The 23361-nt window shown below is 42.0% G+C and overlaps 1 protein-coding gene across 2 annotated transcripts; it reads right to left on the bottom strand.

Annotated features, from left to right (window-relative positions):
• Positions 1-5975: 5975 nt before the first annotated feature.
• On the bottom strand, positions 5976-22021 carry IRS4 (insulin receptor substrate 4). 2 transcript variants are annotated; one of them, XM_087427567.1, is made up of 3 exons: positions 18192-22021; positions 8982-9127; positions 5976-8502 (listed from the first exon to the last, which is right to left on the bottom strand). In XM_087427567.1, exons 1-3 carry the CDS (start codon positions 21976-21978, stop codon positions 8392-8394), a joined length of 4044 nt encoding a protein of 1347 aa, XP_087283693.1. In that variant the 5' UTR covers positions 21979-22021; the 3' UTR covers positions 5976-8391. The 2 variants fall into 2 exon arrangements, with proteins under 2 accessions (XP_087283693.1, XP_004440534.3); XM_004440477.3 differs by lacking the exon at positions 8982-9127 and having other exon boundaries at positions 8458-8502.
• Positions 22022-23361: the final 1340 nt, after the last annotated feature.

Raw genomic sequence — 23361 nt, 5'->3', positions numbered from 1 at the left:
TCATTGGAGCATACCTTCAACACTCAGCCAGGCAGTTTACAATTGTCCTTTAGCCTTTGCTTCCTGCTGACATAGAAGCCTAAAGGTTAGGCGGTAGTGAGAGCGCTGGGTCTTCTCAGGTCTCTCATGAGCATGTGCACAGCCCTGGGCATGCTCACATGACTAAACCTGTTCTTTTCCTTCTAAGTTCACAAAACTATTTCAGAGCTTTCCAAAGCCTCCTATGGATATCTCATCTCCTAGATATTCCTTTTAAGATTTTTAGTAAGCCTATTGTTTACCCCAACTGTTATCCACAGCTGTAGGCAGCTGCAATATTAAACAACTAATACTGATTGGTATTAATATAATATAATACTAATACAAACACCCCCACGGAAATGTTTATTCACACTGGCAGCGCTCTGTGTTAGGTCAAATGAAGACAAACCTTGTGAGTGGGTTCATCCTGGGAACCACCAAACAGGTCAATAATGGCAGTTGTTTAGAAACGAGGCTTTGAAGGGGCTCCTACCCTGTTCTGCTCCCTCCAGTGGCTGGCAAATGGTTGGATTTTACACTGATTGAGGGATATTAGTTTTATAGGCTACCAAATAGCTGGGGATGGGGAGATGGGAATAGGTCAAGTTAAAACACCATGAAGGTCACTGTTCTTACTGAGATTCTACCATTTTTCTTAAGTAAATACTCTCAGGATTGCTGCAAGATTTTGGTTAATTTCCAGAGTTCTGAAAAAGTTGATTCTGACGATTTTGTCAGTATTCTCCCTGCATTTATGAAAGAGAAAATTTTCAAAGTTTCTTATAGTCCCACTGATGTCCTCAAATATCTTTTAAAGACATTTAAATAAGAAAAATAGTTTATAAATTTACCCATATAGTTTCCATTTTCAGTGTACTTCGTTCTTTTCTGTATATCTGTATTTCCATCTTGTTTCATTTTCCATGCATGAGAAACTTTCCTTCTTGAAGAGCAGTCTGCTGGTGATGAATTCCTTCAGCTGTTATATGTCTGAGAAAGGCTTTATTTCACCTTCAATTTTGAAAGCTCTTTTCACTGGGTATAGAATTCTAGGTAGATTTTTTTTTATCCCACCAGTACTTTAAAGAAATTGTTCCAGTGTCTTCTCAGTTACATAATTTCTGATGAGAAAGTTGCTGTCACCTTTATCTTTTTCATCTCTACATAATGTGATCATGATGTGTTTTGCTATTGTTTCTTCACGTCTCTTCTATTTATTCAGCCTCTTGGATCTGTGGATTTATAGTTTTCATGAAATTTTGAAAATTTTTGTCCATTATTTCTTAAAATATTTTTTCTACCCTTCCCTCTCTCCTTCATGGATTCCACATGCGTATACTAGGATACTTGAGGTTGTCCCACAGTTCACTAATGCTCTCTTAATTTTTGTTACTTCTTTTTTTCTTTGTGTTTCATATTGAATTGACTTTATTGCTATGACTACAGGTTGTACAGTCTTTTCTTCTGCAATGTCTTATTTGCCATTAAACCCATCCAGTATATTTTTTTCATCTCCAAAATTATAGTTTTCATCTCTAGCAGTTTGTGTCATTTATACATCTTCCTTTTCTCTACTTAACTTTGTGTGTGTGTGTGTGAGGAAGATCAGCCCTGAGCGAACATCCAATGCCAATCCTCCTCTTTTTGCTGAGGAAGATTGGCCCTAGGCTAACATCCGTTCCCATCTTCCACTATTTTATAGGGGACACCGCCAAAGCATGGCTTGACAAGTGGTACATTGGTGTGTGCCCAAGATCCAAACCCATGAACCCTGGGCCACCAAAGCGGAGAGTGTGCACTTAATTGCTACACCACCAGGCCAGCCCCTCAACTTAACTTTTTAATATATGTTATAATATAGCTATAATAACTGTTTTAATGACATTGTCTACTAATTCTATCATCTGCATCATTTCTGGATAAGTTTCCATTGGGTTTTCTCTTAATTATTCGTTGTATTTTTCTGTTTCTTTGCATGCCTAGTAATTTTTTTATTTGATGCTGGACATTATGATTTTATCTTGTTGGATGTAGGATATTTTGTAACCATATACATGTTCTTTACTTTTGTTCTGGAACACAATTAAATTATTTGGAAGCTGTTTGTTCCTTTCAGATCTTGCTTGTAAGATTTGTTAGGTAAGTCTGGAGCAGTGCTCAGTTTGGGACTAATTTTCCCCAATACTGAGGCAAGACCCTTCTGAGTACTCTATCCAATATCCCATGAATCTTGAGGTTTTCCATTCTGGCTGGTAGGAACATGTCCTATTTCTGAGCCTGTGTGAGTGCCAAGCACTGTTACCTCTAACCCTTTTAAGTGGTTCTTTCTACAGCCTCAGATAATTTCTCCACATACGTGGAATGATCAGTATCCTGTGGAATACTCAAGGAGGACACTCTACAGATCTCTGGAGTTGTCTGTCTGTGAAACTCCCTTTTCTATGGTACTCTATCCTGTGAATCCTAGCCACCTTGGCCTCCTTAGACCTAGAAGTCCATCTCTTTAACTCAAGGAGTTGGCCTGGATTCCCTGACCCTGCACTATGGCCTGAAATTGCTCTCAAGCCAGTAAGACAGAATAATTGTAGGGCTTACCAAGTTTGTAACTCATCTCTTAGGGATCACTGTCCTTTATTATTTGATCTAGTGTCTTGAAATCCCTTGTTTCATATTTTGAGGGGTTGTTGTTGTTGTTCAGGTGGCACGGTAAATCTGGTCTATCTTGGTCAGAAGTGGAAGTCTTATTTTATCACTTACAATGACTTGGCGCCAGCACAAGGTATATATTCATTACAACAGTAGGTCAAAATCACTCCAGAGGATTTTGTTTACTATGTGGCACATAGGGCTTTCAATGTAGGGTCATCTGGTGTGTCTCTTGTAATAAGAATATTTGCATTAGAATAGCCTAGTCTTTTGTCTCAGTTGTGATTTAGAAATTGGAGTTTCAGATAAGATATTTTTTCTCGTTAATTCTAACAATACAGGGTTTTACTTTATCATAAATTGCGAAAGTAGAAAAAATGGTTTTAGTCTCTGAATCCTCAAAGTGAAATATTGTGAGCACCATTGGTGTAGTGAAGACATTTCTTGGTAGGGGTGGAGAGTATCAAAACAGGGAGGGAGAAGAGAAAAATCCTCCTTTCAAATCCTGTATGGCAACTGTCATTTTTCATGGAATATTATGTGTCATAAAACTCTAGACTAAGAAGGAATCTTTCCAATCATTTCATCCTACTTTCCTACTAGACCTCTTATCAGGACTTTAATAGATAGTAAAGATGATTAAAATAACTTCTCCAACGGAAAGAAGTGGATAAATAGAGAAGTTTTTGGAAGGGTAGTAGGGCCTGGTGTACACCATGTCTAAGATCCCTTGTAGTTCTAAACTCAGTTCTAGAATATCAGCTCTACACAAACCAAGAGTCAACTATAGTTTTCCAAGGTGTTAAGGAACCAATCTAGAACCCTTGGCAACTAAAATGTTGACCAAGCGTCAGTGTCACACCCACAAAAAGAGATAGTAGTCTTGCAAAAAAGGTTTTTTGCAGTATCTATCTATACCTTACACGGGTTATAGCTACTGTGTAATTAATGTGATATATCTACGTTTAGTTCTAAGCACTAAGCACCACCATCAATACTGCCTATCTTCCTGTAATGAACATAATCTTAATATAAAGAGGAACAAACAATAAAAAAGTCAGACATATGGTTTCAAAACTGATTCTGAGAAAGTTAAATTGAAACAATAAGAAAAATCTGAGCATGGATATATTTAAAATGGCCTATATGCATTTGATTCTCTGAAAATGATGCAGAAAGTGCAAAAATGTGGGAAACCTTCTTGGGGGTTACAAGTGTGGAAATACAGAATGAACTGTAAGCTTCACATTTTTCTGTAGACACTTAAGAATCTGCTTTCCATTTCAATATTTTCTTTCTCCTTTTGTTATTGAAATGTTAATTCAGATTACCACCAGTGAAATAGAATTTATAATGGATATTCTGAGATTGAAAAGTCAAGAAGGGGATTGCTTCTAGTTCAGTTCTATAGACCCAAATGTTTAATATTAAGCTAAATCAGTGGTCTCCTCCTAACTTCTCAGGACTGTTTCTAAGTTTCCCCCATTTATGTAGCACAGCACTGATGTTGCTGAAAAATTCCAATGTAACATGCAACAGTGGTTCCTAATTGCTTTAGCATTTATCATGCACAAGAGACAGAAGGGAAATTGTCTCATTTTGTACAGCTCAGTTGCATTTCTTATCTCTGAAGTACACTTAAGCAGCAAATTGGGACTTAAGGTAGCTGCCTGAAAACCAGCATCCATTAACATGCACGTCTTGGAGGGAAAATGAATTGGTTTTTCTAAAACAGAATATAGTTCAACCTCATTCTGTGTGTTCCTTTTGCATAATTTCTCTTTTGCACATTTTATAAATTAGGAGCTGTGATCTGGCTTACCCACACAAATTTTCATACTCACACTTTCCAGGTTCTGCCTTTGGGCAGTTTTATTTTCAAAACATTAAAAAAAGCATTTTGGTGCATTTCTAAGATGCCCTTTGGGGTCAATTAGCACCTAGTAATATTTTTCTAAGCAGTCACTGGAGGTGCTTAACTAGTGTGTACTTAAGCGTGTTTTACCTGACAAGTCTTCTGAATAGGTTTTATGCTTTAAAGAAACAGTACCCCTTCATATTCTATAGTGAGCATGTGGTTACTCTGTACGAGACTAGGGGAGTGGAGAAGCTGAATTTCTGTGCATGCACTCTTCACTGTAGATCTTTCCAGCTAGTGAGTTCTGTTGATTGTCAAAGCTGACCATGCCTACTGTTGCAGGAATTCAAGTCCCATTAAGATGTGAATCACCAAATGTGTCTACAAAGATCAGGTAGACGGATAAGCACAGATATGCCTGTCTGTCTCTGAGGGATTGTTTGAGATGAATAAAATATATTTGGGCTATTCCATGAAAATTTAGATTGCCTCCCTTGAAGCGAGGATAAGAATATATACACATACATAAACACATTTTAATTACACAGATTCTAAGATGGTCTCTGTTGCGGACAGTTTCTAATAATAAAAGCCATCTAATCACACATTCTCACTGTGATATTCTTTTACATACAAATTCGCAGGTGCATCAAGTAAGGTCAAGCTGCACAGTGAACTCAATTGTCTGCAAATATACAATGCATGTAGCTTGTGGATTATGCACATGGTGTGGGGACTGCCTCCCGGCCCTGTGCCCATCTGATTCCACAGATTCCCTCTCTCCCACATTGGTCCTTGGGCAAGCATTGGTCCCAGGGTCTTATTTACTTTTACTACCCTACTGTGTGGCAAGGGTGATTTGGTAAAGGAAAGAATCAGGGAGGCAATTATTTTTCCAGTGTTCCTTTAAACCTTTGGTTTCTGATAAGGCTGACGATATAATTTGCTAATATATTCTTGATATTCAATTCATCTGTCCTTCTATACTCCATCAATGCAAAAACGTTTATCTGTTCACTGGTGTATTTCCCATGTACCCATATTTGCCTTCGCAGTGGTTAAAAATAAGTAAATGGAAAGGGAGTCATTTAAAGGGCGAGAGTAAGTGACAAGGGAAGGAGACCAAAAAAAAACGGTAAATGATTACCTTAACCTCCTGGAGTAGTTGCTTCAATATAGGATTCACAGATTATCATTATCAACATGAAAACCCAGGTAAGTTCTACACTAGAATCGCCTCCACATTTGGAGAATCAAGAGTTGATGTATTAACTCTATTGAAAAGCCTCATGTTTCTAGGCGTAGTAACTTTAACCCAAACCCTAAATTATCCCAACTTCTTTATTCTAAAAAATGCAGTGAATTCTACCACAGAGCAGAAAAATATATTTATAATGGAGTAGAGAAAACACTGTTAAGAAAAACTGAGTCTCCACACAAATAACTTTCATGAACACATTTATTGCGAGTAGCTCTATGGAAAGGCAAGTCAGATATATATATAAACACTATACAGAGTTGCAAGGTTGTCTCCCAAAACTGCAAATGAGATGTTTACAAAGAAAAGAGAGTATAAGAGTATTTACAAAGGAAGACAAAGCCAGAGCAACTCAAAGCAGATCTGTGAAGCAGAAATAGCAAATGTAATGAACTGTTGGAACTGTAAAGTTTTAGTTTTTACTGACCAAGTGACTATGTCTGATACCAAATTAAATGTAGAGGTCACAAAAAAATCGTTCCATCATTGGTTTTTCTTAACAGCAGCATAAACTGATAGCTGGAAGGTAAGTGATATGTTGGTACACATATCCTAAAACGATTCTTCCAGCACAATACTGAATAAATTAGTTGTGTCTGTAAACTAATAAGTAGTGTTAAAAAGATTGCATATTTGTTATGCTGTACCTGTGACTACTTGTACCTGTTACTATTTGTATGTACTGTGCTGTATGAGGTTTTCCATTCATTTATTCAGCAAGTGTTACATCTGTGCTGTACCCTGTCTTCTGGCAGCCCCTGAACCTAATATGCAAATAAAGCAATATAGCGTTTTCCCCCAAATAATATTTTCTTTCCACAATTCTGAACGATTATGACTTAACTTACTTGAAAATAAAATGGTGACAGAGGCTTGAAAAAAGGCTGCCTAAAGAGTGCATTGTTATCATAATGAACAAAAGCCACACTGCATTGTTTGATTAGGTTGGAAAAAGAGAAGAGTCTGAAGGAACTGATGAAATTGATGCCCTGGCAGTGACCAGTAACTGAGTAGTGATTGGTACTGCAGCCACATCCTCTCCTCAGCACCATTCACAGGGGTAAAAAAAGAGCCCCCCCCCATCCCTTGGTTGGTAGGCAAAGAAAAATAAAAGAAGTCAACTCAGTTCTTCAGAAAAGTTAGTTTAGCAACATGTACTATAAGCCTGCTCGAAGATAGAAGTACACGTTTAAAGACATCAAAATCGAGTGGTGAAAATCTTTAGGTAAATATTACACTACTTCAAAGTTGCACGTTAAATGCGAAGCAATTTTTTTTAACAGAGTTACACACAACAGGTACATCTACAATCACATGTACACAGGTACACAAAGGTGTGCATACACACAAATATGTGCACACACACATTAGCACTCACATACTTATACACTCACACCCATCTGTGATAAGATGAGGTTTGCCAGTGATGGTACAAGTCATGATTTGTGCGCCACCACATAACAAAGCTCTAAGCAAGTTTCAAGACCTTTGTACCTATCATCTGTGATCACCACCTGTTAGTGTCATGTGCTCAAAGGTCCAGGTTCCTAAAATCTTAATTCAGTTTCCATAAGAGGCAAGCAAAAACAGGAGGGGGAAGCTTACTTTGATTTTTTTTTTTTTCAATTTGGTACATCTTACATAGGCTCATTGTCCAAAGAAAAACAAGGGCTTATAAGAGGTTCCTTTTGGCTTAAGTTTTAGTCAGAAGATTGATTGATATGTACACTCTAATTTCTTGAATATGGGAAACTGATCTCTTTATAGGAGCCCTGGGCACAGGAGGGAGAGTGTGTGTCGAGGAGAGAGCCAGAAAGAGGGTGAAAGAGAGGAGGCCCAGAGAGGCAGAGAGGGGCTTTGTGAGGAGACTTTTGAAGAACTTTGCTTCTTTTAGGGGGAAAATGCAGGTTTCAAAATTAAAAAAATAATAATGGTTTTAGAAATGCTCAATTGATTTGCAAGCAGAACATCACAGTGTTGTATATGAAGAAATAGATAATCTATTCCTCAGTTCTGCCCTTAAAATGTTGGAAATGCTCAATCAAGATATCAGTTTAGTTGACGTTTAATGAGGACAGAATCTTGCAGTTTTATTAATGAACAAATATTGAGCTAATCTGCCCTTTGGTCCTGCCTTTAAAATACTGGAAATGTCCCATCAATATATCAGTTCAGTTGACAATTAATTCCTTGATCAAGAAATGTTTTCGTGTATGTACTACTCAGAAAAAAACGATTTCAGACCATACCTACCTTCTCATGAACATAACTTTTTCCTTTATCTGCTTTTGTTTAAAGGATTTTCAACTTCAAAACTAAATCTAAGTATTATACATCAGTAAAATTGGTATTGGCCACATACACACATATGTAAATAACATTTTTTTTAAGAGAGAAAAGAAAGAGTTATGAGACGCTCACTATTATAGTACTTGTTTCTTTTCAAAGAGATAGATTGAGGAAGGAAACCAGAAAACAAAAACACAGCGTGAATTTCTTAATTCAAAATCACTGGATCCATAAGGCTGCAGTAAGAATGATCTGTGTTAGGATCATTCAACTGCCAGCATTCACTTGTAGGCTTTTAGAAATTCAGGTCGCTTTCTATTCAGAAGCCTCTGAATTTTCTTTCTTTTAGGCAGATCTGGAGTAGACAAAGATGAAATTCCATAAGCATCACTTTTCTTCTAAAATGTGTTTTTGTGGCAATGTAATCACTCTAGAAAAAAAAAAAAGATGACAAAACAGAAGTTACTTTCAAAATTAAAGTCTGAAGCACTTTCACCCCCACCCTGTTCTAAAACAAAACAAAGCAAAATCCAACTAATAGTTTTTGAGAGCCATACTGAGGAGACTGCCTTGGCATGGACATGCCTAACTGTGCCGGCTGCCTGTGACAAACACCAGCACAAGCCCAGGAAAGATGCAAGTTGTAGTTACTCCTTTGGCCCCCAGGCTGCCACTCTGACATTTCCGGTGGATAGCAGCTTTGTTCATGCATGCACTGTTCTACTTCCTCCCAGTGGGGCCAGCAAGTGAGCCAGGCATTAGGCAGACAAAGAGAATTATTTTCTTCTCCTACATGCTTGATTATGCCTCCATCAGATTATGTGGCACAAGTCAAAGGATTTAAGCACAGCCTTGGTGATAGTCTCCAGACTCGATTACTGAATTTCTTCTAAAAGAGCAAAATCATACCTGAAAAGGAGATTTGATTGAAATCCCCATTTGTCTAATAAAAAGAAGTTCTGGTATTACTCTCTTGGCCTTCTGCTTATTGAGAGGGTGCATAATCGGGAGTGGGGCAGAGGAAGGGGGTCTGGTACACTGAAGAAGGCGCTGGACTGGAGAAGGAATGGGGACACATGGTCAGCAAATTGATTATGGGACGCTAGCGTTACTTTAAGATCAGGTCACATCAAAGTACCAAGTATTCGATTTCATTACAGCCATAGAATCCCTGGAAAGCATCCCCCAGAGCAGGCTTCAAGTACAAGATCTTACATTAAACCAGCAGTATACACTTTAGCTATTCATCCTTCATCAGCGGTTTTAAAAATGTAACACCTGCAGCTGGCTGAAGCAACAAAGGTCTCCATTCCCTTTCCACCTACTTGTGGCTCTTAGTCACGATTCATTGTATAGGGCCGTTCCTCCACATTAAAAGGTTTAAAAAACATAAACATCCTAGATTAGTAAAGATATTACATTTTCCTGTCAGCAGTGGGTTTAGGAAATTTTAGAATCTATGTGTCTATCAAGTTTACACAGGATGAAAGGTGTCTATGATAGCCATAGGTTAACTGTGAGAGTGCATATCAGCAACTCAATGATCTGCTGTAAAATTAGGCTATACTAGCATCATAGAATTTTCATCAGATACTATCACCTAGATATTTTTAACAGAAATTTAAAGTCAGAAAGGTATCTCGCCTAATTTAGTTTGCTACTTTGTTTTAATATAAAAATATGTTCATATATAGCACACTGCATGTGCTTTAAAGGGGATTTCTTACTAACCTATATAATACGCTACATTTCATATACATTTTTTCCAGAAATGTACAAATTAAGCTCCATATAACTACCCCATGAACAGTATACTAAGCCTGAAATTAGGGGTATTTGTTGCTATTAGAGTTGTTTTTCTTTGTTCCTTACTTTTTTAAAATGACAGAGACTCTACTAAAAATTTGATTTATATTTCAATTGCTTTCCTATACCAGCGTTGAGTGAATGCTTGATAACATACCAAAACCTAGCAAATAATGGTGTGATTTCAAGTTTACTTTACAAAATATATTTGTCAACTCTTGATTAACCATGTTAGTGGAAAGGAATAATGCTATCCAAAACAAGATAATCCAAAAATAATTTAATTTGCTTTTGAAATGCATTACAGGAACTTGAGCCACAGATTTTCCTTTATAATCCTGTTTTACTTAGGCCAATATTAAAATGAATTTACATTCCCTGAGCACATTCCAAAGAACAGCATAAGGAAGTAACTCAGAAGCTTGCTGGGTGGCAAAGGAAAGCAATTCAAGATCAAAACTCCATCAGAAACAGTCTGCAAAATGACTATCAAAGGGCTGACAATCATATCTTAGTTCTGTCTCCTGTTGATTTTGATGTCATTTCACCACCACAAAGGTAAATGGCAATGCTTTTAATAATGTGGTCTGTTTTTGATGTATTTTTTCCACTCGATACTGACAGGTTATAAATAGTTACCTTATCGGGTATTCTTATTTTCTGATTAACCAAAGATCTTTGTAATGACAAGTTAATTCCACTCCTTTTAATGGGAGGGAAACTCTTCAAGTAATTTTTCTCTATAAGAGAGAAAACCTCAATAGACTCTGATGGGTCAAAACATTTTCCTACTTCTACCCCCAAACCTGGCAGGTATCATTTTCTTCTCAAAAATAAGTGAAGTGAACTTTTCCGTTTCAATCTGTATAATGATATAAACCTGAACATTAATCTTTACTACACTAATAAAGCACACATGACTTCAATATCCCTGGAAATTTGTAGGGTGAGCCAAGAAGGCAGTTCCTCCAGGGCATTCCAGACTTCTTTATATGAATCACAAACATGCCTCTATTACAGTGTGAAGTCCAAAACAGCAATGGCTCCCCTGCCCAGAGAAAGCCAAAACTACAACAATATATCCAGTTATTCTCTCATTCTCTTTCCACTCTCCCCAATCTCATTGCCTTAGTTATCTTTTCAACTCTAATTTTCCTAGAACTCAAAAAACTATTTTTCAAGTTCTTTTGAAAATTCCTCACTCTGTTTATTAGTCAACATACCATCCTTGCAACCGACTGGTGATCACACGAGCAGGGGCAGCCAAGTAAAGTGTTGAGGGCAGACAAACGAAAGGAAATGAAGAGAAATGGAAGCATTTGGTTTTCAATAAAAATAGATCATCACACCTTTCTGTGACCTGTCAATGTATAGGAGGATGATTCTCTAGGACTTGATAAAAATCTAAGTGCTGCCCCTCAAGGGTGAAAACTAGCAATAATTGCTGCTAGTCTTTACAACGCCAATCATACCAGACTATTGTCTCCTCCATAGATCAGAAGATCAAATATGTTTCTTTCCATAGTGGCAAGAGTTTTGTGACAGAGTAGCCAAAAGAATCTGTAAGGGAAATGGATGACACCTGTAAACCTCCGTGTCCTCAAAGGTCAGCTCATTTGTTTCACACCTGCCCTTCACTAGCGGGCCCTGGACCTCTTATGCAAGTTCATTCCCGTCTTGTTTATCTGGATACAAACTATTTGGGGATCAGCTACAGGATTTTCATCCCAGGTCAGCTTCTCCACTACCTCCCGGCACACACTTGGGTCACTTTACTCTGCCGCCTAGTTACTGTAGACTTAAAGAATGCAAGTTACTAGAATTCTAATATAGGCAGTCTCCAATTTACAAAAGAGACATATTCCAAGGCTCATTGTCTAGTTGAAACTCAGAATAAATTATTCCATGGAAACAATGTTATAAATAAATGGTGGCTAGGTTCATAGGTTTATCTACACACGCCTATATTAAACCTAACGCAGTTCCTGAACTAAGAGAGGAACTATTTTGACTATACCCAACTGTCACTTATAACATCATTTCTGTGGGAAGGTGGATTTGAAGTTTCAATTTGGAATTCAAGGCAAATATCTCTTCTAGCCCTGGCAATAGGAATAGTGTCCCCTAAACTCAAGCGGTTAGAATAATTGGGGGCAGGGTGACAGTGGAAAGGAAACTATGTAAGAGCTTCAGCCACAATAAGGAGTGCTTCATGGGGGAGCACAGGCAGGCTCTGAGGGTGAGGACAGTGTTGGTGTGCCTTCAAGGCTGGAGGCACAACTTACCACAAAGCAGGAGTTAAAGATCACATTTATTGGTCAGATGTTCAAAGGCACCGTGGGTGCGCATGTGAATAATCTTCAAGATGAACTTAGAGATAGAGATTTTATTGATATTCTAAGTTTCAAGTCTAAAAGTAGAAAATTAGTAATCACAGAGAGGCAAATTATATAAACTGTGAAAACTAGCTAAAGAGACTACCATTTATGGGGAATTGGATATTCAGTAAATCCAGAAGGTCTGGCTAGCATCAAACATATTGTGGTCAACCCAACCATGAAAATAGCTTTAAACACCAGCCCAGCTGCGTCTGTGGCAACAGGTGAGAGTAGAGCAGGCAGCACAGCCTTGTACCTGCAGAACAAGGAGCCCTGCAAGGAAGGCTGTTCCTGCAAGCTAAGCCCAAGCAGGCTGTGCACTAGGAACGAGCAACATCTGGGGGAATAAGTCCTCCGTGGGCCCCATGGGACTCCAAGAGTGACCCTCGCCTTTTTAGCCAGAGAAAAACCAGGAAAGGGCATGTTTTCCTGAAATTAGGGACACAAGTTCAGCAAAGGGCACATGAGGGTAAGACTCACATAATACAAAGAATGCAACCCTAAGCAATAAGAAAGAGGTGTGAGGAAGCTAGGGAAAAATAGCAATAACTTTCTCATTTCACTAAATAAATATTTAAGTACATATTTTTCATTAATTCTAAAAGTAATTAAATCTTCAGCCAGAAACTGTAAGGTATCCTCTAGAAGAATGCAAATCTGAAATAAGATGTCTATATTTTAAAAAAATCTTTAAAAATCCCTATTTCTCAAGTATTCAACCTACATTTCCAAAAGGAGATGGAAACCTAAGACCTCTAACTGCACAACCAATAAGCAGTGAGGAACTGCTAAAGGATATGTTTTAAGTTCATATGGCAAGCATATTATCTTGGCAATTTTGTCAATAGCTTTAAAATTAGCAATCTGATAGTTGTGGTAAAAACAGTGTGCTGTGATGTATTCATTTCATTATTATAAAAGGTAGCCTTTTTAATCTCTCATTTTTCACTCAGGACCAAGTAATGTTTTCCAGTAAATGATCTTCACCATCTAAGAGCCTGGCAGCACCTCTTAGACAAAACATACTGCAGGCTTTCCTTAAGCATTTTACAAAAGCTATTTTCCAATACTGCCAATAAAATGTCTGGGCTATTTTTACATAGTCTTAAAGCATTAAAAAAAAGGTGCTAAACAAAATGAATTTATTTTTAAATGAGGGCTTTTATGTCCCAAGGAGAGTATTTGATTCTCAAGGCTTCTAAAATTTACTTGCCTGACTGTCAAAAGCAAGTCTGCATTTTAAACAAATGAAGAGCATCTAATTCTACAGTGCTTTTCCTTCCACCTGTCTCACTTTATCCTGTTTTGCCCACTGTGATGGTTTAGTTTGGAATATCAGATTTTACACATACATAAAAATTAAAAGACTTTTTGCTAAACTGGCAAATGCCAATGGATTATTAAGAAAACCAAATATATCTAACTTCTGTTAAGGAAATGACCATTAATGCAAGTTTACTGAATGCACCCTCATTTCACTTTTACTCATTTCAATGTTTCCGTGGGATCCAAAGAGATACACACACTATTTGTGTTTGGGAGGTAAAGATTAGAAAACTCCTCCCCAGACCAGATATAAGACATTCAATTCCAGTAGAGGTCAAATTCTTTTCTTCTAAGAGCCATGGCAAACAGTTCAATGTAATGAAAATTACCCAAGCTCTGGCGGATGGTTCACAGTTACAACGCTCTGAATGAATTACAACAAAATTTGCTACTGTCAAATTCAAGAAAACTTGCAATTTTCCCCAATTCTTGCCTATATAATAATCTTCCATCAATAGGAAAATAACAGGTTGAACATCTGATTAAAGGGCAGTGTGGAGTGCTGGGTGGGGCAAGAGACTTGAAATCAGACATATGAGTTTGCTTTTTAGCTCTGCCACTTACCTCTTGGACCATGGGAAAACTCTTAACACCAGCTTCAGTTCCAGTATCTACTGTCCCCCAGTAAAACAATGAATGTGAATGTGCTTTGCAACTTATAAGGCAGTATGCAACTGTAAAGCATTCCCTCAATCAACAAGTCGACAATTTAACCACAGCCTCTTTGAAATCACACACAATATTCCTTACTTCTTCCTGTACTGGTTACACTCATCTATTCCAACACAAAAATTTTGGGGTCACACTAAGAGGCCCGAGTTTGTTCCCAAAACAGCTTCCTGCCAATGACTCTAAAGTATTTTGGTTCGTGTTTGGTGATGAGGGAGAAGAAAAGACAGCAAGGGAACTTGTGTGAGTTTTTATGCATGTGTGATAATTCTGCTACGCTCAATTAAAGTCCTAGTCCTCATTTAAAGAAGATGTTTTGCTAAGGGCTGAAATTTTTACCCTGGAAATAACACTCCTAGAATGAATGCAAATGAATAATGATTGCCAACAACTTTACTTAACTTTAATTGAATGAAGTCCTCTTTCATTGTTATAGGTCAAATACCTCTACTCTAAATAACTGTCCAAATTTTTTTTTTTGAGGAGGGGTGAATGTGGCCTAAAATAACCGACCCATTAGTGGTGACTGGAAATCTCTGCTACTAGAAGATTTTATTCTAGTAATTTATAATAAGTCCAATACAACAAAAATAATTTGCTCTCAGCACCTATAATTTATAGCAAGAGGATTTGGCAGTAGTACACTGAAAAGAAGCTTACACTTCCTTCATGTTAATAATAGTGTCTAAAGTTTCAAAAGGTAATTACTACAGATTTTTTGTGCTTTTTAATACTATGTGCTATCACAACATCGCTAATTTGGCTGACCAACCCTCTTACCCCTCCTAGAGCTGCCCTTATCCTCTGACCTCTGGAATGGAAAAATCAGTGAATTTTTCACCTTAAGTCATTTCAAACTATGAATTCTACATCAGATACAGCAGTAAAAAAGGCAAAAATGTACACATGGGTCAAGAGTCAGACTAAACCATATAAGAAACTACGTTCTCCTCCTAAATGCTAATGCTTATCACCCATGTGTTTAAAATGTGAAGACTTCACACTTTCTAAGTTATTTCACTTATAGAAAAGTCAAGTCCAGGTTATATTTCTGGGTGCTTCTTTCCAATTGTCTTGAACAAATGCCTTTAAAGTACTTAACTTATATGCAATGTGACTGTAGGTAAATGAGATTATATATTAATTTTGTGTTGTGTGAACAAAACTGTGTCACTACCTTAAAATCTTACTTCATTTCGCTTAAGTTATAAAGAAATCCCAACTATAAAGATCCCAACTCTGAACAATCATGTAAACTATTTTAAATGAAAGTAAAGAGTAACTGAAAAGTGGGATTTGAGGACAGAGAACTTTAATTTAGCTTTGTTTTTCTAAAGGTAATAATAATAATAACAATGATAACAGTTGTATAATAATTCATCTACAACACTTACTATGTGCCAGGCACTGTTCTAAGTACTTGTCATAAATTAAAATTACCCTTTGAGATACATAACTCCTAATAAAGACTGTGCCTTTGTTCCTTTGTCAAAGCATATTTTTTGTTTTCTAACATGATATATATTTTTTTAATGTGAGATAGGAGAGTGAAGAGAGATCGGAAATGCATGAAATTATTCCATAGCTTCATAGTGAAAAAATTATTAGAATTATGTAGCCTGTACTTAACACTTCACAGACAACATTCTAACATATCAATTTACATTAAAATGGTAACAAAAGTCATTTCCTGCAATGAGTTCTTTCTATATATCCTTCCTTTTATATATCTCAGCAAATTATGTGCCTGGATCACCCTCAGGACCACACATTTCTGCAAGAAACTAAATCATCAGTTTAAACTGTTGAAACTTCACTTCAGTGTTAATCCAATGACAAAATAAAAATATATTTGTAAAGTGCTTTAAAGTTCCAAAGGGCTTCGACATTCATTCTCTTATTTCAACCTAAGCACCTACCTTCCTGTGGGATACAGCCTCCTTGCTGTAGTCACTCAATAAAGTTAGGAATTTCCTCAATGAACAATACATTTAGAGAACATTAAGTCTCTAAAGTAGCTACAAAGTCATTTAAAGTTATTTGTAGATCAGTAACATGCTAAAATATGATAATTGAATCTAGATAATCCCTGGGAAGTCAGGGTTTATTTAAGGAACAAGAAGATTTCACTAATTTTAATCTTTGCTTAAACAAAGAGTATTGGAAAGTACAGACAAACCTCTATGAAAACTTGTCCTTTCCAAAGTACCACAGGGACACAGGCAGCTATGGACCACCTACACCAATATCATCAATGCTATCTTCAGCAGTTAGGCTCAAACAATAGCTTGAGACCAATTTCCAGGTGTACTTTACAGAATAAAATAGATCTGGTCCTGAAAAGCCGGTTGTGAATTAAATTCTTGGAAATAGAATTACACATTTTAAATTCATAGTAGTGGTGATCACGTATGTGTGTGTGTGTTGGGGGGAGCTCACAGTTTAAAGGAGATCTGAATGGAATCCTTTGGCAAGCCAAAGCACCCTTTTGTCGTTTTAACGATCACTCTTTCATGTGTCCGTGCTGCAAATGTGAGTTTTTGTATGGCAAGTTTTCTAAAGCAGGGGGAGAAAGGGGAGGAGGGCTACACCTGCACTAAATAGGGAGCTTGTTAGGTGACTGTTGTGATCAGTCCCCGACTTGTTCTGCCTGATCAAGCACAGTGGGCACAGATCCAATCACAAAAGCATTCCACAAAGCAAGCAAAGCAAAAATCTCCACTAAACTGACTACTGGAATGAAAACTGCTGGGGTCCATCCCTTCCCTTCACTGAGAACGAAGTACATTCTACTCAAGAGAGAAGGCAGTTGAGACTATGGAGACGTCATCTTCTGAAATCATTTCTCGAGAATGTCGCAAGACGCACTGATCACAACATCGCACAATGTACACAGTAGATTTACTCGAAGTCTTATTTCCAAGTCTGACAGCTCCTACTCTTCCTTGTTCCTTTGGAAAAGTAACCCTTTAAAAAACTTCCACTGTTCCAGGGAAGGCTGCCCCTGGGGTCAGGTCTTCCTCCAGCCTTATTATCTTGCTTTACTGGATTTCCCAGAAGACACACCAATTAGATATTTTAAATGCTTTTTAAACCTTTCAAACAATATCCATACCCATTATCAAGTTGTCACCATACCCTCTTTTGGGAGTTACATGAAGAAAATGAGGCACAGCGAAGATGACTTGCCTGTCACTACTAATGACAGAGGAAAGGAATACTCGAGGTTTCTGGCAATTTATCCTGTGTGAAAACAAAACAAATCAACACAAAAATACATTCCAGAGCCAAATATTCTCTTCTTTTAATCACTTGTTGTTTTGGATTATTTATGTTTTGTTCCCTCCAGACAATCACGCTAACAATTGAGATTTAAGTTTCTTGGTAAATCACAGTAAACTAGCATAACAATGACTGCTTTTTAAAAAATAACTTTCAGAGGAGAAAGTCATCCGTGCCGAAATGTTAACAGGTTATTAATACTGCTGAATATTCTGTGGTCTTATTAAAATTCCTGCAATTAAATATGGGCATTTGTAGAAAAGCAGCTTTTGTTGATTTGAAAATGAGCTGGTGGGATTCAATTAATGATGTCCTGTTTGCATAAATTATTACGTGTTAGGGAGGGATATTTGAAAGCATCCTCATGCTATATATCCTTAAGTTTTAACTACTCCTAAAAAGTAGAACCGATGTTTAAATAAACGATCATCAGTTCTTTCCAGATAAAGAAACTTATGATTGGATTAAAACTTACGTTTTTGCAAAGATCACACAGTATTGCAGGAATAATGAAAACTGAATTCTATTTTCCATGCTAAATAGGCACCAGATAATGTAATGCTAACTTACTTTTTCTTAACATTGTAGACATAGTATCACATCGATTCATTAAGCAATAACCATTAACTTTAGAAAAGTGAATTCTAAAATTACCAACCTCTTTGGGGAGAGTCGAACTTCTTGTTGTCAGGTCTGGCAAAGTCCATTCTCACGTACGTGTCGTCGTCGTCAGAATCTTCTCGCTCCGGGGGTCTCAGCACCCGGCGGCGAGGTGGTGGTGGTGGGGGAACGGCAGCTGCAGCGGCAGCCTCGCCGGTCCCATTCTCACCACCGGCAAGGTCTGCAGATGGGTTTTGGGCTCTAGGGTTCGAGCCACTGGCAACATCTTGGGCCCCCGTTACTGCTTCAGCATCAGCAGCATTAGCAACAGGTTGGAACCAGCGGACGGAGGCGGAGTCAAATCCAGCGGCGGCCTCGAAGCCGGCGGCGGCTGCGCCGATGCCCGGGGCCGCGGCGAGGGCGGAGGCGGCGGCTAAAGCCCGGCCCACGGCTAAGTTTGGCGCGGCGGCCGAAGCGGTGGCCGAGGCTACGGAGGCGGAGAGATCTCTCTCGAGACTGTCGGTTGGGAAAGCTGAGACCGCGGCTCTGGCGGATGCAAAGAAACTTTGCGAACGGCTTTGCGGGCGTCTTCTCTCTAGCTCTTCTTCCTGCAGCAGCCTCGCTACAGGTGGTGGTTCAGAGCATCGGCTGGGAGAGAGAGAAATGTCCATACAGCACTCAGAAAATGGGTCGACCACATAGATTCGACCTGTTTCAGCATCATAGCGAATGGCACTGTCAGCAAAAGGCACGGCTGGTGTCATTGCTGGGTTGAAAATCACTTCAATGTAGTCACCCTCTTCCTCATGAGCATTGCTCCCTGTAGCACTGGGAGGAAGAGGCGGAAGTGGCCACCTAGCACCGTCCAGAGAGAGGGGGCTGGCACCTGGAATAGCTCTTAAAAGATCTGAGAGGTTGTTTGCTGGATTTGGAAATGGCACTCCGAACTCAACATTCACATAATTGGAAAAGGCTGACTGTCTGGGGTTGGCAATTATGCCCCACAAATCTGGCAGTCCTTGAGTAGAGGGTGCTGGCGTATTGCTGTCTCTTTTAGTGAAGTCAATGTTGACGTAGTCACTAGAGCTGTCAGCTTGTCTCCGCTCACGTGTGAGCTTTTGTGGTTTTGGCTTGATTTTATTTCCTTTTGTAATAAAAGAAAGTCGGTTAGGTCTCTTAGCCTTGATCTTGGGGGGCCCCTCATCTGAAGGCTTTGAAGGTAAACCCCCATCACCAGGCTTTGAGAACGACCCCTCAACTGAAGGCGTTAAAGCTGCATCTTTGGGGCCTCCCTTAGATGAGGCTTCTTTGTCCAGGCCCTTCCCCAGTAATTTTCCAGGTAACATTGGAACATACTCACTGTGGTCACTCTGTCCCAGTGGGGAGCTCCGAAAAGGATTTGGCAGAGAGAAGTAGGAACTCCAACTTTTGGAGGAAGAGCCACCCTGAGGATTTCTGGGGTTTTTTGGAATTGCACCGGCCCCAGGAGCCATAAACATGTAGTCACTGTCACTGTCATTATCCTTTGAGTCATCCTCTTTATCAGGATCGGGTGCTTTTGGAGGACTTGGGGCAGAGGGTGGGCTCACCCTGGGAAACATCATCATGTAGCCTCTTGAATCTTCAAAAGGTGATCGAGAGTGGCGCTTCTTTGAAGCAGAGACGTTTTGAGGAGCCATTGGCATATAATCACTGGAGCTTGCGAGAGGGGCAGCCACCCCTGGCCTCATTGGCACGTATGGGTCATCCTCATCTTCATCAAAAGCTCTGACTCTGTGGGGACCCCGAGTTGCACCCTCTGGGGTCTCTGCCTCTTTGACTTCTTTGGCTTCTTTGCGTTCTTTTGTGGCTCCTCTGTCAGCACAAAAATAAAGTCGGAACCTTCCCCCAGACTTGCCTTTTCCACCAGTTGCTCCAGCTGGCGGAGGTGGAGGTGGAGGTGGTGGCATTTGCTGTTGCTTACTTTGAGTTAATTTGCCAAAGTAGGATCTTTTCTTCAGAGATTTTCCACGTTCACCATTGCCATCAGAGCCTTTCCCACTTCCTGAGCCTTTGCCCCCTCCAGAGTTCTTGCCACTGCCTGAGCCATGGCCATCCCCAGGTCCCTGGCCACTGCCTGAGCCGTGACCACCTCCAGCTCCCTGGCCACCACCTGAGCCATGACCACCTGTGGTGCCTTGGCCATCTCCTGAGCACTGGTTTCCTCCTGCACCGTGGCCCCCTGAGCCCTGGCTGCCACTTGAGCCCTGGCCACCTCTGGAGCCCTGCCCTCCCCCTGAGCACTGGTTTCCTTCTGAGCTCTGGCTACTGGAGCCTTGGCCACTTGAGCCCTGGCCACCGCCTGAGCCCCGGCCATTTCCCGAGCCCCAGCTGTTCATGGGCATGTAGTCGCCTCCATTTCCTTCCTGACCCTCTTTACCCTCAGGACTGCCTTCTTCCCCAGAGTTGCCAGAGCCACAACCAGATGCTTCAGAAGACAGGCAAGCTCCATCGTTGGAGGCTTCTGCAGGGTGCGGGGCACGCACCGGGCTGGGTGCTAAGCGGCGAAAAAAGCTGGCTGGCACCGAAACTGCTCTCCTGGACCTGCGCGCTCGGGGCAGGTGCAGTCTTCCCCGCCTCGAGGGGGGTACAGGCTCGCTGGGTGTTATGTAGCGCCTGGTGAGGAGCATCTCGTCTTCCCCGTCACCAATGGCCCTGAGGTGGCAAAACTGCTCAAAGCGGGACCTTCTGAGCCAGCCGCCGGGCTCCAGCGGCAGCATGTCCAGGTGCCTCCTAGCGGACAGCAGGGTTAACAGGTGGGCGCCGATGCTGATGCTGTAGCTGCGGCAGCGGGCTCTGTATTCGTCTGCACACAAGGCTCTCATCTTCTCCAAAAACAGCTCATGCATGTTTTGGGCCACCACACAGTCATCGACCTGCATCCAGAGCTCCCCCGGACCGATGACGGTGGACCTGCCCACTTCTAAGAAGAAATACTGCTCCGAGTGCCCGCAGCGTCGGATGCTCAGGAGCTGGACGACCACGCTGGCCACCTCGGTATTCAGCCTCACAAATACAACCTCTTCGTCGGTAAGACAGAGCCGGAACACGCCGCTCAGCTCTTTTCTGTGCCCCAGCCCCCTGGGTTTGACTATTACCTGCCACACATCTTTGTAGAAGGGTGGCTCCGCCGCCGCTGCAGCCGCCAGCGCTGCCGGCTCTCCATCCGGCTGCGCGCCGGGCGTGCCGCAGCGGCGGCGCTTGCTCTCGAGGATGAGGCGGCTGAGCAGCAAGTACCAGCTCTCTTGCTCCGACTCGTTCTCGGCCACCATCGCGAAGTACTCGTCCTGGGTGAAAAGGGCGATGAGGTGTCGGTACCTTGCGTCGGCTCGCTGGCTCACCGAGAAGCACTGGTACAAGGTGATCACGCGCCGCGGTGGGATGAGCGCGGGGACCGTGGCGCCAGAGGCGGGCGCCGCTGCTGCAGCCGCCGCGGCGCGGACACTGTGCCGGAACTTCCTGGCATTTTCGTAGTATTCCAGCCGAGCTGGGGCGTCGGCGGTCTCGAGTTTGAGCACGAAGTAGCGCCTGTGCCCATGCTTCTGCTTCCGCAGGTATCCGCGTTTGCAGACTTCGTCCCCGACGGGGAGGTCCTCCTCATCGGACTCGGAGTCTGACCGGGAACCAGTGGCCGTGGAGAGCCACATGGCTCCCGGACAGGACGACCCGGTCCCAATGAGTGCGGTCGGGGTTCCCGAGGAAAGAAGTGGGGTGGTCGCCACCGCAGCTATAGCTGCCGCTGTTGCCGCTGCTGCAGCTCTCAGTCTCCTTGTCGCTTGGTCTCGAGCGAAGGAGCAACTCGCCATGGTGATGCACGATGGTTTTAAGGTGAGCGGGTGGGGGGGGGCGGTCGGGGAAGGGAGGGTTGGGGGAAGAGGCCGTCTACCCCTGTCCGCCCGCCCCAGCCCCCTCCCGCCTCGGCCCGCGCCCCCGCCCACTCCACTCAGAGCGCCCGGCAGCAGGCAAAACAACACGTGACCACTGCCTCACGCGGCGGCCGCTGCGGCTCCCGCTACCGGCGCAGTGGAGGGGCTTGAGCTGCCGCCAGTAGAGGTGTGCAAGGGAGGGGGCGGCGGGCCCGAGAGGCGGGGCCACCTCCAATCCGGCCTAGACCCTCTCGGTGAATCTCCCGGCCTGTGGGCCACAGGAGGACCGACGAGAGGAGGCGGGGCTCTCTGCCAAGCTGGTCCTAACGAGGAGTCCACGAAGGCACGAGGGGCCAGGAGACGGCCGAGAGGGGCGGAGGAGAGAGCGGCCCCCGATAGGGGCCGGGCGGGGGCGCCACAGCCCGGGCTCGATTGGCTGGAGGGGGCCAGAGGTGGTGGGAGGGGTCGGAGAGCAACCGTCTCGGGCGGCGCCAGGGAAACTAGCTGGCACGGTTGCGGGACGGTTTGTTTGTTTATTTGGGAAGCGGGAGCCAGGTGAAACTGTTGCAAGGTTCTCATTGGATGGGATGGGAGCCAATGGGAGTGTCTGGCAGGAAGGCGGCCCTGAGTTAATTACTTTGGGGGGCAGGAGGGGAGCTGAGGGGCGAGGGGGCGTGGCTTGCGTCCCGGAGTGGGCTCGGATGTCTGGTTGTCGCGCAATCAGGCGGTAAACAACCCTCTGCAAATAGCTGTTAATGGTTGTGATAAACTCGTGTAAATCCCTGAGCCACGGTGACCGAGGAACTGAGCCGGGCACCCTTTCTTTTTCTCACTGTCCCTCACAGAAATTCTCTATTCCTGTCACAGTCTGGTCCACTTGCTCCCGCCGCGCACGGCCAGCTGAGCGTCATGGGAGAAAGTGTGGGCACCCCATGGAAACGTGTGTTAACGACCGGGGCCCTCTGACTTACCGCCCACCGCACTGCAGCCACTCCTGAGCCCGCTCCAGCCCTGACAAAAGCCCGCGACTCTCAGGCACACGAATAACAGCGATGCCTTCAAAATGAACATAATTTTTAATCAAAGCTAATTTCTAGCCCACAAAACGCAGGTTGGCTAAAGATGGTGTTTCTGGCTATTTGATTAATGATGACTATGAAAGCAGAAATTTGGGGCCCTGCAAAGTATACAGCCATGTTGAAAAAAATCAGGCTCGATCCTTACTGAAATACACCAGTGTTGAGCTGTCGTGGTATCTTCCCGTGGGAGATGCTTTGAAAGGCGCCTTTAAGAGAATTTCAAAATAATATTGTTCCCTTTCCT

Source organism: Ceratotherium simum, chromosome X (assembly GCF_057802395.1).
Source record: "Ceratotherium simum simum isolate JZ-2026a chromosome X, ASM5780239v1, whole genome shotgun sequence".
Lineage (NCBI taxonomy): Eukaryota > Metazoa > Chordata > Mammalia > Perissodactyla > Rhinocerotidae > Ceratotherium > Ceratotherium simum.
This window is presented reverse-complemented; position numbering and strand designations above follow the sequence as displayed.